This window comes from Neoarius graeffei, chromosome 19 (genome assembly GCF_027579695.1).
Source record: "Neoarius graeffei isolate fNeoGra1 chromosome 19, fNeoGra1.pri, whole genome shotgun sequence".
NCBI classification, from domain to species: domain Eukaryota; kingdom Metazoa; phylum Chordata; class Actinopteri; order Siluriformes; family Ariidae; genus Neoarius; species Neoarius graeffei.
In genome coordinates this window covers 14714524-14731254 of record NC_083587.1, presented here as the reverse complement: position 1 = coordinate 14731254, position 16731 = coordinate 14714524, and the positions used below count along the sequence as shown (strand labels likewise).

At 43.4% G+C, this 16731-nt stretch overlaps 1 protein-coding gene across 2 annotated transcripts in view; it reads right to left on the bottom strand.

Moving 5' to 3' along the window:
* mbtps2 (membrane-bound transcription factor peptidase, site 2) overlaps positions 1-16731 on the bottom strand; it is a 37787-nt gene that overhangs the window by 6779 nt on the left and 14277 nt on the right. For both annotated transcript variants that reach the window (XM_060899709.1, XM_060899710.1), the window contains exons 2-5: positions 16564-16712; positions 13321-13459; positions 12603-12706; positions 11954-12081 (exon numbers count right to left, since the gene is read on the bottom strand). In XM_060899709.1, the coding sequence (XP_060755692.1) occupies positions 11954-12081; positions 12603-12706; positions 13321-13459; positions 16564-16712 (520 nt within the window). The remainder of the gene's footprint in view (positions 1-11953; positions 12082-12602; positions 12707-13320; positions 13460-16563; positions 16713-16731) is intronic.

The window sequence follows — 16731 nt, the reverse complement described above, 5'->3', positions numbered from 1 at the left end:
GATGACCTGGCGACTTGTCCAGGGTGTACCCCGCCTTTCGCCCGTAGTCAGCTGGGATAGGCTCCAGCTTGTCTGCGACCCTGTAGAACAGGATAAAGCGGCTACAGATAATGAGATGAGATGAGATATATACAGTGTGTCTACTGCTTGGACTGATACCTTGTGGTGTAGTAGCTTGTATGCCTTTGTATGACCCCAAGGGCTCATACTGGTGGGGGCCTTTGGGTCCCCTGTAGGTTCAACCGTGCCAGAGTTGGTCTTAGGATAGGAGCCAGACAAAAAAAAATCAGTCCACCGGGATCCATGCCCCAACAACTGTGCTGAGGTCCACGGCACGCCAACCCACACAAGAGTGAAGCATGGAGGGACCATATTGCCGATTGACTGGGATGAGCCATTGCATGCTACCTACATCAACATCAAGAGGGTCCTGAGGCCAACCATCAGAATATGGAAAACTAGGTATTGGATGAGTTACCTAGTGGGCGTAGAGGCTACAGTCTACAACACCTGGACAACTGCTAGAACGGCCAAGAGCACAGTGACGATTGTCTTCCCTTAGAGGACACAAGCCTGAAGTGGCCAGCCTACCCGAGTCAGTTCAAGTCAAGGTCAGCCTACTGACTCTACCCCATTTGACCACTTCTCCAGTTATACAAATGGTGATGTGTGTCTCCCAGAGAGTCCACTCTGTGTCCTCTAAACGAAGGATGCAGGTACGGAATTGGGCAGTCTACCTGCTAGCCGTGGAGAGGTCAGCAGTCTTGCCATGGCGAAAACTCTCTACCCGCTACAGACTCTTCAATAACAACATCATACAATCTGCATCAGTCTGACAGGAAGTGACATTGCAAGCATGATGGATCAATGGCAAAGACTTTGGGACCCCCTGACCCTGATTTTCCCAGAAGCCACTGCAAATACATCTCCCAGATCAAGACTGCTTTGTGGAATGTCCAAACCACATCCAACACACCTACCAGCAAGCGCCAAGCACCGCAACGTGGCTCTGCTCTAGTAGCCTCTGAGCTCAAGAGGCTGAACATCAACATCGCCTGTCTCAGCGAGTGCCGAATCCCTGAATTCCCTGAATCCCTGGAGACCCAGTGACCAGTCCAAACTGGAAGGTGTCACAATTGCCATGAAGTCAAGCCTCAGACCACAAGTGCAGAAATAGAAGGGCATTAACTCATGACCATGTGCATCAAACTTAACACCAAGTGCCATGCAACTATCATCAGCGTGTACGCTCCTACCTTTAAGAGACCACAGGAGGAGAAGCAGCTCTTCTATGACCAACTTACACCAGTTCTTATAGAAGTACCACCCCGTAACAGACTATTCCTCCCTGGCGATTTTAATGTAAGAGTTGGTACCAACACCGAAGCTTGGCCCAATGTCATCAGACCAAATTGACTAAGAGAGGAAAATGCTCAGGGAGTGACACACTCAGAATTCTGCACCAGGTTTGGTCTGCTAATCACCAATACAGTGTTCACACACCAAGACATCCTTAAGGGGACCTGGAAACATCCACACTCCCAGAGATGGCATATGATTGACTACATACAGTAATAGACAACACTACAAGAGTGACCTTGCAGACTCAAGAGTCTGCCGCAGTGCAGATTGCTGGACGGATCACAAGCTAGTCTGTGCTCGGCTAAACCTGCGATTCCACATTTCCACTCAATGCAGACGCAGGGAAAATAAAAAATAAAAACTCTCATCTCACCTGAACACAGCACGGCTCAAAATTCCTGAGATCAAACAACAACTCCAGGACGAAATTGCCTCAAAGCTGCCTAATATCACCTCAGAAAGCTTAGAGGAACACTGGAAGGATCTAGATTCCAAAGAGATGCTTGGACTGCAGAAGAGGAACCACAAAGACTGGTTTGACGATAACAACATGCTGATACAAGACCTGCTCAAGTGCAAGCGAGTGCGCTTTCAAGCCCTCCTCCAAAAAGACACACCAGAGAACCTCAAACGCTACAGCTCATCCTGCAGCCAGTGCCAGTGAGAGCTGCGTCGTATACAGAACCAGTGGTGGTTAGACAGAGCTGCTGAAATTAAGTCCTTTGCTCAGTGCCATGATTCCCGTGGCTTTTTTGTACACTCCTGAACCAGCAAGGCACAGCAAACATGTCAGTCTTAGACGACATTCCCCAGGAAGAGGTCATCCAGGAGCTCGAGCATGAACCAACTCTGGATGAAGTTGAAAAGGCATTGCAACAGCTGAAACCAGGTAAAGCACCAGGTCCAGATGGCATTCCTGCAGAAGTCTTGAAGACTGGAGGACCCCTTCTCTTAAATGAACTACACAAACTACTGCTGGCCATCTGGGCAGAAGAAAGGGTGCCAAGAGTTCAAGAATGGCATTAATCATCAAGCTGTTCAAGAAGAATTGTGGTTTTACTTGTGGTAATTACCGTGGCATAACACTGCTAGCCATGGTCAGAAAGCTGTATGCACGCGTCATCCTCAACAGGATTTGGCCGTCAATTGCTCCATTCATCCTTGAGGCCCAGTGCAGTTTTCAATCAGCACGCGCCACCATAGACATGACATTTGCCCTCTGCCAATTACTGGAGAAAAGCCGTGAACAATACCAGGAATTGCACCTGATATTTGTCGATCTTGTCAAGGCGTTTGACACTGTAAACAGAGAGGTCCTGTGGCAACTACTACTGCCCATCAGAATACCACTGAAAGTAGTTAACATCATCTGCAGTTTCCATGAATGAATACAAGCCCAGGTCTGAGTAGACGGGGATATGACTGAATCTTTCAAGGTTTCATCTGGATTGAGACGAGGCTTTGTCCTGGCACCAACCCAGTTTATCCTCTACTTCTCCTTTGTGTTACGCCACACCCATAAGTCAATGGAGAACTTGGGAATAGATATCAGATACAAACTTGATGGCCAATTGTTCAATCTTAGATGACTAAAAACCAAATCTACCAAGTTTGCGAGGTTGGATGATTTCCTGTTTGCAGATGATGCTGCCCACAGTACAAGAACAGCTCAATCACTTCAAAATGTGGCCACCGCCATCAATAGGGCATGCAGCAATTTTGGTCTTACAATCAATAAGCCAAAAACAGAAGAAGTGATGCACTTTCAGCAAAATGGTGGTGTTCAACCTATTACCATTGACAATCATCAGCTAACACAACCAAAGAGCTTCACTTACTTAAGTGGTGAACTAACTGCTGATGCGTCATTGGATGCAGAAATCAAGAGATGACTGGCCAGAGGAGCAGCTGCATTTAAGTCACTCATAACCAGATGCTGGAACCGGAGAGGCTCGACTATAACAACCAAAGTGGCAGTATACAAAGCCATGGTATTGTCCTGTGTTTTGTATGGGAGTGAAACATGGAGCACCCTCGCCCTACACATCCATCTATTAGAAATGTTCCATCAAAGGTCACTGAGGCAAATTCTGAAGATCCAATGGTGGCATCACATTACCAACACAGAACTGCTACAAAGAGCCAAGACAACAACTATAGAGACCATGGTACGCAGCAACCGCCTCTGTTGGTTAAGGCACGTCTGCAGCATGCCTGATTATAGAATCCCAAAGCAGCTTCTCTTCGGAGAGCTTGCCCATGGAATTAGATCTCGTGGACGCCCCAAGAAGCAGTGGAAAGACTGCATGAAAGAGGATTTAACCATATTTGCAGGGATGAGAATGCATGTTGAGAAAAAAAATCTGAAAATTGGGGGGGGGGGGGGGCGCAGGTCCCCAGTGGGGTCCAGGGGCAACGTCTCGGTGAGGGACCAGGGGGCGAAGCTGATGGATTTTGGCGATTTAAACACCCAAAACCCATTAATTTTAGCAATGAAATATATGTATTTTTCTTGAAGTTGATATCCCAATTCAACATGCCATCAACTGAAACTTTTGTATCATGACAAGTGTTCTTTCTTAAATATCATATCCCACCTTGTTTGACTTTTTCAGCATGTTCAGTGCAACCTTTTAGGTTTTGGAACAATAGACCAATAAATCAGGGATGAGAATGAAAAATATTTTAAAAGTCTGAAAAAACCGGGGCGGGGCCCATGGGGCTAATGATTTTTGGCTATTTTTTTTTTTACACCCCAAAACCATTAATTTTATCAGCAAAAATTTGCAATTTATTTGGAAATAAATTCCCCTTCTTGGTGGACTCCCAGGTGAAAATGAATAATATGGTACAAGAGACTTGTTTTTAATCAATTCACATTTGATGATTTCAAAAAAAATCAATGCACCTTTTAATATAAATGTACAGTATTATATTTCTGCATTTTAGCTATTCATGTCTTTGAATACTCTAATCCTTTAAAATGAAGTGCAAACCAGAAAAAAGTTCTATCATATAATTCTCTTAAGCTTTCTTCTGATGTTATCATGGTAACAGGAGGTTTTGCATATTAAGCAGGCAACATTCAACATCACTTATCACTTCCCTTTCAACTGTTGTGTGTACTAACTCGGTTTTATCTGGACAGGATGTTGTGTAATGTAATACAGATACCATATGGTCAATTTGAAGATTGAGATGGTGACTTTGAATTAAAGAACAGGCATGTACAATTGGCATTACATATTGGAAATTTTTTTTTAAATCAAAAACTACAAGTTCATCTCGGCCTAAAAAATTTGGGCAGACGCTCCCGCGCGGCACATGCCAACAATTCCATCCCCCTATGAAATGAGCAATAAGTAGGAGAGTTATACATGCTATCATACTTAAAATTTCATCAGAAATATAGATATAATACTATGATTCTCCCCAACATGCTACATTAGATAAGCTAACCCCATTTATAAAAAGATACACACTTATATATGACATGTAATTGATATATATATTTTTGGGGCGCGCGCTCTCTCTCTGCCATGCTGATCCTGTAGGCTGCACTGACTCAACTGAAAACTCCGGTCCTCGAGAAAAGAGATAAAAGGCGTCCACACTGAAAGCTGATTGGCTTATTTTGCTGAGTAACCCAATCAAGATGCTCTTTGTCTGGCATGCGCTACATGAACAGGCACACAGGCAGTGTTGCCAGATTGGGTGGTTTTAAGTGCATTTTGGCAGATTTTGAACATATTTTGGGCTGGAAAACGTCAGCAGTATCTGGCAACACTGCACACAGTCTCCCTCGCGCACCCCCTCGCGCGCGCACATTCTAAGATGCGTGATGCAGACCTTAATGTTGCGCGCGCACGCTCTTGCTCGCTTCTTTCAATATGCTGGAGACTCCCGGAACTTCCGGGAGACTTGGGATGTCTGCGTTATAAGGTGACCACAGATCGTTAATCACCCCCCCCAAAAAAAAAAAATTTCTCGACGGATTTACATCGATCTCAAAAACGATCATTTTGGTCTGAAAAAGTCGGAAATCCGCCAATCGGCGGAAAATTCTCATCCCTGTATTTGGCATTGGTGACGACTGGTACAACACCACAGCCAACAGAGCTGTGTGGAGAGACCACATTCACAGTGGAAAGACCTTGTCCGAGACGAGGGTACAACCATAGATATACATAGAAGACTAGATGCCTCACCGCGTATTCCAGAACGTCCGCACAGGGCGGCCATCTTACCACAGGCAAGCTTTTCCACAGAATTTGCGGTACACTGAGGTAAGACCATTGAGATGCTTAAATGTTTATACTCTTATCTCGCTGAAATTTTGACATACAGTGGTGCTTGAAAGTTTGTGAACCCTTTAGAATTTTCTATATTTCTGCATAAATATGACCTAAATCATCATCAGATTTTCACACAAGTCCTAAAAGTAGATAAAGAGAACCCAGTTAAACAAATGAGACAAAAATATTATACTTGGTCATTTATTTATTGAGGAAAATGACCCAATATTACATATCTGTGAGTGGCAAAAGTATGTGAACCTTTGCTTTCAGTATCTGGTGTGACCCATTTGTGCAGCAATAACTGCAACTAAACGTTTGCGGTAACTGTTGATCAGTCCTGCACACCGGCTTGGAGGAATTTTAGCCCATTCCTCCGTACAGAACAGCTTCAACTCTGGGATGTTGGTGGGTTTCCTCACATGAACTGCTCGCTTCAGGTCCTTCAACAAAATTTCGATTGGATTAAGGTCAGGAATTTGACTTGGCCATTCGAAAACATTCACTTTATTCCTCTTTAACCATTCCTTGGTAAAACGACTTGTGTACTTCGGGTCGTTGTCTTGCTGCATGACCCACCTTCTCTTGAGATTCAGTTCATGGACAGATGTCCTGACATTTTCCTTTAGAATTCGCTGGTATAATTCAGAATTCATTGTTCCATCAGTGACAGCAAGCCGTCCTGGCCCAGATGCAGCAAAACAGGCCCAAACTGTGATACTACCACCACCATGTTTCACAGATGGCATAAGGTTCTTATGCTGGAATGCAGTGTTTTCCTTTCTCCAAACATAACATTTCTCATTTAAACCAAAAAGTTCTATTTTGGTCTCATCCGTCCATGAAACATTTTTCCAGTAGCCTTCTGGCTTGTCCATGTGATCTTTAGCAAACTGCATACGAGCAGCAATGCTCTTTTTGGAGAGCAGCGGCTTTCTCCTTGCAACCCTGCCATGCACACCATTGTTGTTCAGTGTTCTCCTGATGGTGGACTCATGAACATTAACATTAGCCAGTGTGAGAGAGGCCTTCAGTTGCTTAGAAGTTGCCCTGGGGTCCTTTGTGACCTCGCCCACTATTACATGCCTTGCTCTGGGAGTGATCTTTGTTGGTCGACCACTCCTGGGGAGGGTAACAGTGGTCTTGAATTTCCTCCATTTATACACAATCTGTCTGACTGTGGACTGGTGGAGTCCAAACTCTTTAGAGATGGTTTTGTAACCTTTTCCAGTCTGATGAGCATCAACAACGCTTTTTCTGAGATCCTCAGAAATCTCCTTTGTTCGTGCCATGATACACTTCCACAAACATGTGTTGTGAAGATCAGATTTTGATAGATCCCTGTTCTTTAAATAAAACAGGGTGCCCACTCACACCTGATTGTCATCCCATTGACTGAAAACACCTGACTAATTTCACCTTCAAATTAACTGCTAATCCTAGAGGTTCACATACTTTTGCCACCCACAGATATGTAATATTGGATCATTTTCCTCAATAAATAAATGACCAAGTATAATATTTTTGTCTCATTTGTTTAACTGGGTTCTCTTTATCTACTTTTAGGACTTGTGTGAAAATCTGATGATGTTTTAGGTCATATTTATGCAGAAATATAGAAAATTCTAAAGGGTTCACAAACTTTCAAGCACCACTGTATATACAAATGGTTTGATTTCTTAAAACATTATTAATGTGGTTGTAACTCTGGGTGCTTGAACATGCTAAAATCGTACCTTTTCTCTTCAAAAACGACTTACTGCAGCTTTGTCAAAGTTGTGTTTCATGCTAGGCTAGCTCGTAGCACCAAGTAATTTTACATGGAAGGTCATGAGATAATACTTTCAATAACTGAAGTTGCACTTGCACATGGTTTTCATTTTCGGGTTGGTTAATTTAAAACAACTTACATTATGATTTCTAGAGGAAATTAAATTACTGACTGTGACGAGATGCCAGACTTCTGCGCGGCTTTCGGTTGCTCGAACTGGCGATGTCTGGAAAGTAGGGCACGCGGGATCACCTTTCACCAGTAAGATAATACATCATTTTTTAAGGATAATCGGTAGCGTTATTTACTTAGTGAAATAATGTCCAATACAGTTCCTGATATGAGCAGCCGGGCTTTTTTTTGTCACAAACTACTGTGAGTCGCTGTCACTGTTTTATACTATTACTTAGGCAGTGCATTTGTTATTATGCTATGATGCGAGTTTACATTTGTTATTATGCTATGATGTGGGTTTACATTTGTTATTATGCTATGCTGTGAGTGCATTAGGTTTTTGAGGTGGATGAAGTATTTCTGAAGTTTCAGAAGTGAGTAAGCTGTTTATTTAACTTTAGCTTCCCCTACGGCCCTATCACATGTAAAAATATTTTCACTAAAAATTGGAAATAAATTGTATGGTTATTTGTCCTAAGGCCGCAGTTATCCATAAGTATGCAGTGTTAGGCCCAATCCCAATTCTAATTTCTACCCCTTCCCCTCCGCCTTCCCCTTGGCCCTTCCCCTTGAAACTGAGCTACAAGGGATAGGGCTTGAAATTCAACCCTTACGTATTGGGATAGCCCTTCAACGATCGCATACGTCATCGCGTACCTCTGTCAGCGTTCACGTTATCAAAACGCGACGCGTCATTGGCTGCGACCAGCCGCTACAGTCAGAGCCAGAATCTCTGCTGGCAGGGTGTGATTTGTTAACTAACACCACTGAATGGGATATCTTTGGCGCTTCGTGCACCACATCCGACAGAATGAGGTGTCAGAACACTCATGTAAACAATAAAAGCGAGAATAACAGAACAAAACGTACGCAGTAAAGCAACCGAAAACAATACTCACTCCCAAAGCTTTTTAGCAGCAGCTTGGATTTCAGAAATCGCTGCTCATTCTCAGCTCGAAAGCGAATCAAGCGGCGTGTTTCCTCTGGATAACAACTTAAAACACGTAAATAATGGAGAAAATACATTTATGACAATCTTTTGCCGCGGGAACCGCCATCTTTCTGAAATCCGCATGAAATCTCGCTGAAATCCGCATGGCATTGTGGGAAATCACTCAAACCCCTTCGTTCGGAGTCTGCTCCAGGAAAATCTCCGTTTGGAGGGGTACAGAAGCCCTCCGCCTTCCCCTACCCCTCCGCGTTAACTGGGATTGGGATACCCCTACCCCTTCACGTGAACGCGCAAAATGGAGGGGAAGGGCCAAGGGGTTGGTCCAAGGGGTGAAATGGGATTCGGCCTTAGGCTTCTCACAGCATAGGAATTTCAGCATGTATTTTTTTTAAAACATAAAATGATTATTCATCATTAATATCATAAATACATACTTCCGTTTGTTTTTTTTTATATAACAAATCAAACCGTTTGAATATCGATTGAAATTTGAGGAAGTTACGGTCATCTGAAAAGTACATATCGCTACCAACACAACGTAATGGGTAAGCCAGCTGTCTGAGGTAAGATGGCCGCCATGTGCGGACGTTCGACTTCGTTGACGGGCAACGGGGACGAGGCATCTAGTCTTCTATGTATATCTATGGGTACAACGGCATGCAGAAGAGAGACGTCAGCGGTGCCACCGAAGAACCACCCTTGCTCAGAGACGACGGGGACCATAAGAACAGTGTGTGTACACAGTACACACACACACAGTATAGACCCTTTTCAGTCACGTGACCTTCGAAACGCGACTGCCATTTTGGACATGTAGTGGACTTCAGCTCGAATCAGTTTGAATGCGAGGAAGGCGACAAACAAAACACAAAAGAAAAAGGAGCGAGATGCAGAAAACACCTTCACTATCCAGCGACGTAGGGCATTTACAGGGCGAGCAGAGGGAGAGGTATTTGCAAAAATTGAGGTTAGCAGGCTTAGAGAACGACGTTTACCTGCTTCCACCAGGATTGTTCACTGACGTACGGAAGTACACGAAGCCCTCTTCTTTACCTGACTTCGGCCCACATGATCTGTATACCTATGTCGTTAAAAACCCATCGCCATACACATACACGCCAACGTCCGAGGTTCCGGAGCACACTCCGGCTTGCTCCAGGAGTGCTCCGGCCGAGGTTACGGAGCGCGCTCCGGCTTGCTCCCCCTCAAATTAAGCAGCGCGCTCCGGCTTGCTCCGGAGCAAGCCGGAGCGCGCTGCTTAATTTGAGGGGAACCTCGGCCGGAGTGTGCTCCGGAACCTCGGTCGGAGCACTCCGGGAGCAAGCCGGAGCGCGCTGCTTAATTTGAGGGGGAGCAAGCCGGAGCGCGCTCCGGAACCTCGGACGTTGGCTCCGGCAGCTATTTATACTGGATCCAGTGTAAATAGCTGCCGGATCATAATTACAGTCAACTAGTAAATACAGTAAAGGAAAAACCTGAGACTGAAAGGTTTTAACAGTCATCCAAATGACTGAACGTAAACATTGCTACAGTAACATACCAGCTACTTGTTGACATTAGCTAGTCAACAATAGCTACTACAGAAGAACAAAGAGGTTACAATGGGTTATTTTAACCTATTTGGTTACACACTCGCCGCCACAGAATGTTAACACCAATGTAATGCCTTTTCTGGCTAATTTTATTCGTCTTACCTCCAACAAAGTGGTCACTACACAAGCGTTGGTATGCCGAGGGCTGCCAATCTTTCCTGTTAATGGCCGCTATTCATCTTCTCCGTCGGGATCCGATAAAATGATAAACCTTGCCTTGTTTGTTGATGGTTACTACATCCAGGTGAACAACAATATAGTGGCATGATGGAAGTCTTGCTGAAAGTAAAAACTTTCTTTGCTGCCGTTCCTCAATGTTGGCTGTGGTAAACTACTGGTAGTACATGTCCAAAATGGCGGCCGCGTTTGTCGTGACGTCACGTGAAAAGGGTCCATATACACATACATATAATCACACACACAGTATATATGCAGCCTATTAAAACATTTACATTTCCTTAATTTGCATGTATTTAAATATTAATGAGTTTGATTTTATACGACATCAGACAGAATAAAATAAAATTTCATCATAAACCTTAATGTTTTAGATTTGTTTATTTCACTGCTATTTTGTTGTACATTATATTTATCTTCATTTTATATTAAATATTCTTCACATTGTGAGAACAAACACCAAACAAATTTCTGTTCATTGTACATGCTCGCGACATATGGTATAACTGAATGGTGGTATATGATATACGAAACAAACAAAAACAAGCAAGCAAACAAATAAATATAATAACGAACCTATGGATTTAAGTAATAGTAAATAAACCACAGCCAGGACTAATTAAATCAATCAATTTACAAATTCTGGGTAATGTTTTATTCATTGATTTTACTTTGAATAAATTTTTGGGGGGCGGCACGGTGGTGTAGTGGTTAGCGCTGTCGCCTCACAGCAAGAAGGTCCGTGTTCGAGCCCCGTGGCCGGCGAGGGCCTTTCTGTGTGGAGTTTGCATGTTCTCCCCATGTCCACGTGGGTTTCCTCCGGGTGCTCCGGTTTCCCCCACAGTCCAAAGACATGAAGGTTAGGTTAACTGGTGACTCTAAATTGACCGTAGGTGTGAATGCGAGTGTGAATGGTTGTCTGTGTGTCAGCCCTGTGATGACCTGGCGACTTGTCCAGGGTGTACCCCGCCTTTCGCCCGTAGTCAGCTGGGATAGGCTCCAGCTTGCCTGCGACCCTGAACAGGATAAAGTGGCTAGAGATAATGAGATGAGAATGAGATAAATTTTTCAACATGTTCAAACAATTCGTGCTACAAAATTTCTCTCAAAATAGCCGCAAATGCGTCGCTGGTGTTGCAAACCCTTCTGAAGTCAGTTTCCGTGAGGCTTCCTCTACTTCCCTGCCTGCCGAGGGAAAGCCGGGCTGCGACAGCCTGCGACTAGTTGGAGACACAACAATTGCGGTAAAATATGTGAATATCAATTCAGTGTGATTTCAAGTGAAAATTGTCGCCAATTCACATATTTTATCGCAATTGTGGTGTCTCCAACTAGTCGCGGGGTGTCACAGCTTAGTGAGATACTACCCATACACTCGTCCAAAACTGGGTTCATTTAAATATTTTAATTTAAATAAGTGGCTTTATTTCTTCATTTTATGTGTCTTTTTTTTAAACCTTAGATTTCTGCAAATGAGCTCTGAATTAATGAAACTTCTAAGTGAACTTAAAAACACAGCTCTGTCTCCACCTAATGGTGATTCTGCAGAATGCAAGACAAAATGCAAGAAGAAATAATCAGTTTGAGGAAGTGTGTGTGTGTGTGTGTGTGTGTGTGTGTTTTGACCCACCTGCGCAGAATATACGCAGCTGCTGAACAGGTGAGATGAGGTTCAGGTGAGTGGTGAAGAGATCCACGAACGCGCCGGGGTAAATCACGAACAGGAACATGCCGAAGCCATTCAGCCTCACCTGCTCCCTGAGAGCAACACACACACGCTAATGAAGCCCTAATAAAGGTTTTATGCCTCATCACAGCAGTGCACTCTGCCATTACAGCCCGAGCTCATTGTGTTTCATATGTTTAGACTGATATACTGAGACTATTCCTGTGTCTGTGACAGAAACATGAATTAAGGGGCAGATATTCCTCAGAGATGTTATAAAATAATAAAGTAAAATAAAAGACAAAAATATGCAAAAAAGTCATATCAGTATGTTTTAACCAAGATTTCGTCCAGTTCTTTTAAATGAGAATCAAAATGCCCAAACAACAAGAACAATTCTAATAACCATGGGGATTTTTTCCTTTTTTCAGTACATTTATTATTACTGTTTAAATATATGTATCATTACTGTTTTTTCTGCATCTTTATTTATTACCACCGCATGCATTTCCTGAATTTTAGATTTTTATTCATTGATCACACGTCATTCTGCAAAGCAAACAAAACACACTAAATAAATAAAAACGATTCACGAAACCCACTAATTTGTTACCTCAGTGCTGCCACCCCGTGGCCAAACTCGTGTATAACACCACTGACCAGAATGGCAATGAAGAAGTAGGCCAACTGGCTGACGGGCAAATTTACACCCGGAACCTGGCATCACACACACAAAATGAGCATATGATGTACTGAGAGATGAAAAAAAAAAAAAAAAAAAGGTAAAAAAAGACCAAAACAAATCACGCCTGTTGATCCAGAGATGATCAGTGACATTAAATGTGTTCAATAACACTTATGAAGGGAAATATTAATCTGCCTGTTGATACAGAAATACAAAAATATTCATTTTTAAATCAATAAAATAAATTCCACATTTTGCATACAGTTACTAATTTTTCAGAAGATAACATCACAGTAACGTGAGCTTGCTCATTAGATTTTGCATCAAGCTAAAGTAAGAAAACAGTCCTTCCCCCCCCCCAAATAAAAAGATCACAGCTCCACCCTTTCATTTTCTATTGTCTCACAAGTCTGAGGTTGATGAGGTCTATATAAAGCTGGTGAGAAGCAAAAGTAAAAAAAAAAATAAGTGTGTCTCTTTCATATCCTGCATCCACTCAGTGAACCATGTTTACCACCAGGTGAAGTTTATTTTTCTTGCTGCTTTAGCTGAGAAACAGGAAAGCGCAACATTCCATATCACCATAGCAACAGGTCAAAAATTGTAGATGCAATGGAGGTGTTGTTGTTGCTGATGTTTTACTTACCACCACCTGTAGAACCTGCTCGTGAGAACCATCCGGCGTCTCAGCCATCATCTGAGCCAGAGTCTGCAGCAGCGTGCGACCGAGCAACAGTACTGAGCCGAACATGGCCACGACGCCAAACACCATCCCTGCACTGAACCTGCAACACACATACACACTTGTATCCATTTGTGTGGTTCAAAAATCAGTAACACGGCAAATAAACACCATACACCAACATCAAATCAAATTTAAAGTTGCAGTTTGTTTATTAGCTCACATTTAAACAGGCTTTTCTAAAAATAAATAAATAATCATCATATTTGGACAGGATTCATTTTATGTCCTGCAGATACAGACATACTGATTACTGAGCATATTCATTCTAGAACACTTGTCTCTCCTCGATGCCTCTGCATTTCAAGAACGAGTACTTCCTTAAAAATAATGATCAATGAATCAAAGGAAGTGCCCGTAGTTCCAAAAGCATTTTGTTTATTGCAGTTGTAATTCACCTCACAGGCAGCAGGGTAATATCACAAACTGCTCCTTTAAAGTGCTTATCACAGGTAAATTCAGGAGCAAGATCAATGTAATTCTATTTTATATTAAAACTTTGGTCAAATATCTGTCACATTTTGCATTTTGTGCAATTTTTTTACCTTGCACAAATACCAAAAAAAATTCAGTTGAAATCAAGCCATTTGAGGCGAATTCGTCCACCTCTGAAAAAGCTTGGCATTTGGATTTCCCGGCAAACATTGATTTTCGTGATGTCACATGCGAGATGCCTCCTTCTGAATCCTACGTCAGTGCTGGTTTGTTTATGAGAAAACGACCTGGTGGTTTTCTGCAAATTTCTTCAACGTTATCACGTAATTATTAAAATGGTTAACAGATGTATCGTAGGAGGGTGTAGCAACACCAATCTTGATGGGATTAGTACTCATCATTTTCCAAAAGACTGGACAATGAGAGAGAAATGGGAGCGCTTCGTGCGAGGCTCCCAGAAAAAGCCGAGGACCAAAGCAGAGCCGAGAAAAAGACCAAGAAAATCGGCGATTCACAAGTTGACTGTTGCCAGGGTAAGAAATAAGACAGACTGTACTCTAAATTAGGTGTTCCTGTGTTTGTGTGGTACACGGATAATGTTATTTATTGACGCACACAAAAGTAAACAAGACGAAAGCGCTGGGCAATAATACACTTACTGAGATTAGAACTTTATTGATCCCTTTGGGAGGGTTCCCTCAGGGAAATTAAAAAGATACAGTCCATAGCCTGGTAAAAAGCAGCCAAAGTAGAGTCCAAAGTAGCGTGTTTAAAGTCCCCAGAAATTATCATAAATGCCTCAGGGTGCTGTGTCTGCAGCCTTGCTGTGACAGAGTGAATCCCCTCACATGCTGCGTCTGCCCTCGGAGGGATGGAAAAACAGATGGTGATGCTAGCAGCTCCAAGTCCGGGCAACATAAGACTGTCTTTACGGAGAAATGTCCCGGGTTACACCAGCGGTTGTCCATGTAAATGATGAGTCCCCCACCTTTGCCTTTCCCGCATGCTTTAGTATCTCTGTCAGCTCTCACAGCAATGAACCCCTGCAGGTCCATGTTAGCATCCGTTATGTTCCTTTTTCTGGTCTTGAAGAAAGCCCAGTTGGCATACCCGCAGTTCTGAAGTGCTTTCTTGATGCGATTCTGCTCCTTCTCTTTTCCCTCTACTGTTGTAGGAATGTTCTAAGCCCTGTGTTGCAAGGTCCTAATGATCCCCAATTTGTGTTCCAGTGGGGCGTGTGAGTCGAAGAGTAAGTACTGGAACATAACAGACAAGGAGGATAACAGGAACAAACGCAAGAACATTGTCATTCCCTACATTTCTGGTCTATCTGAGAAACTCAGGAGGATCTTCTATAAACACAACATTCTGGTACATTTCAGACCCAGTAACACCCTGAAGCAGAAACTAGTCCACCCTAAGGACAGAATAGCCAGACACAAACAGGACAACGTCTCATTCTCATCTCATCTCATTATCTCTAGCCGCTTTATCCTTCTACAGGGTCACAGGCAAGCTGGAGCCTATCCCAGCTGACTACGGGCGAAAGGCGGGGTACACCCTGGACAAGTCGCCAGGTCATCACAGGGCTGACACATAGACACAGACAACCATTCACACTCACACCTACGGTCAATTTAGAGTCACCAGTTACAGGACAACGTAGTGTATGCAATTCAGTGCAGTGAGGAATGCACGGATTCGTATATTGGGGAAACAAAACAACCGCTTCACAGGCGCATGGCTCAACACAGGAGAGCCAGTTCCTCAGGCCAGGACTCTGCTGTCTATCTTCATCTTAACAACAAAGGACACTCATTTCAGGATTGCAACGTATGCATTTTAGCCAGAGAGGATCGTTGATATGAGCGAGGAGTTAAAGAAGCCATTTTTGTCAACCTGGAACAGCCATCACTGAACAGAGGTGGTGGTCTAAGACCTCATTTGTCAGCCACCTACAATACAGTCCTTGGCACACTTCCCAGACACTGAATGCACACCAAAACCCAGCTGTTTTCAGTGACTCACAGGAGGACAGAGAGAATCAGCAATCCATTGATCACCCCAACGAGACTCTAGGCCATTCACACCCAGCCCCCAGTGACCCACACCAACAGGATGACTCAACAACACCTTAGGACTGCTTTTCATCCATGAGAGGATAAATACCTGATACTCCCTATTAGTCAGACAGAACTGAAGAAGCCTTTTGGATGAGAGATGAAACGTCTTCAAGAATCTTCAAGCAAGTCCAGTCGCTCTCTTTTACCACCCACAGTTTACTATGACCTGGATGACTGAGAATCTTCAAAGACATGTTTATGTAACAATAGATAGATGAGCATTGATACATGAATCCATGGGTTTAGAAGCTGAAGGTGACAATTCCATATTTCAATGCAAAATCACGAGCTGCTAAACTTGGTCTACACAGGCTGTGCACTGAAACCGTGCAAGCTCGCGCAGCCTGCTGGCACTTCCGCAGGTGACATCACGAATCTGTCTCCAGACTCCCTTGGGATTTTTCCAGACGCGTTTTGTTTTTGTTTTTTTTTCTGCTGTAGACAGATAGCCTTGTGCAAAATTACCCTTCTGGGTGAGTGTGTAAAGGGACATACTTTCATATAAAAAAAACGAAATTGGTCCAGGATATGCACTTTAAACCCGTTACCTAAAAGAATAAAGCCACTGACAGGCTGTGACGGGTCATACCATATATAAAGGAAGTGGGGGTTGAGTCGTGCACATCTGGCAAACAGCGAGTTGAAGAGGCTGGTGTGCCAGCGGACGTGGAAGGGAGACAGGGACACGCCACTGGACGAAAGCCACGATTCATAACGGACCTTCAGCGAGCTGGATGACTGGAACACAAAACACACA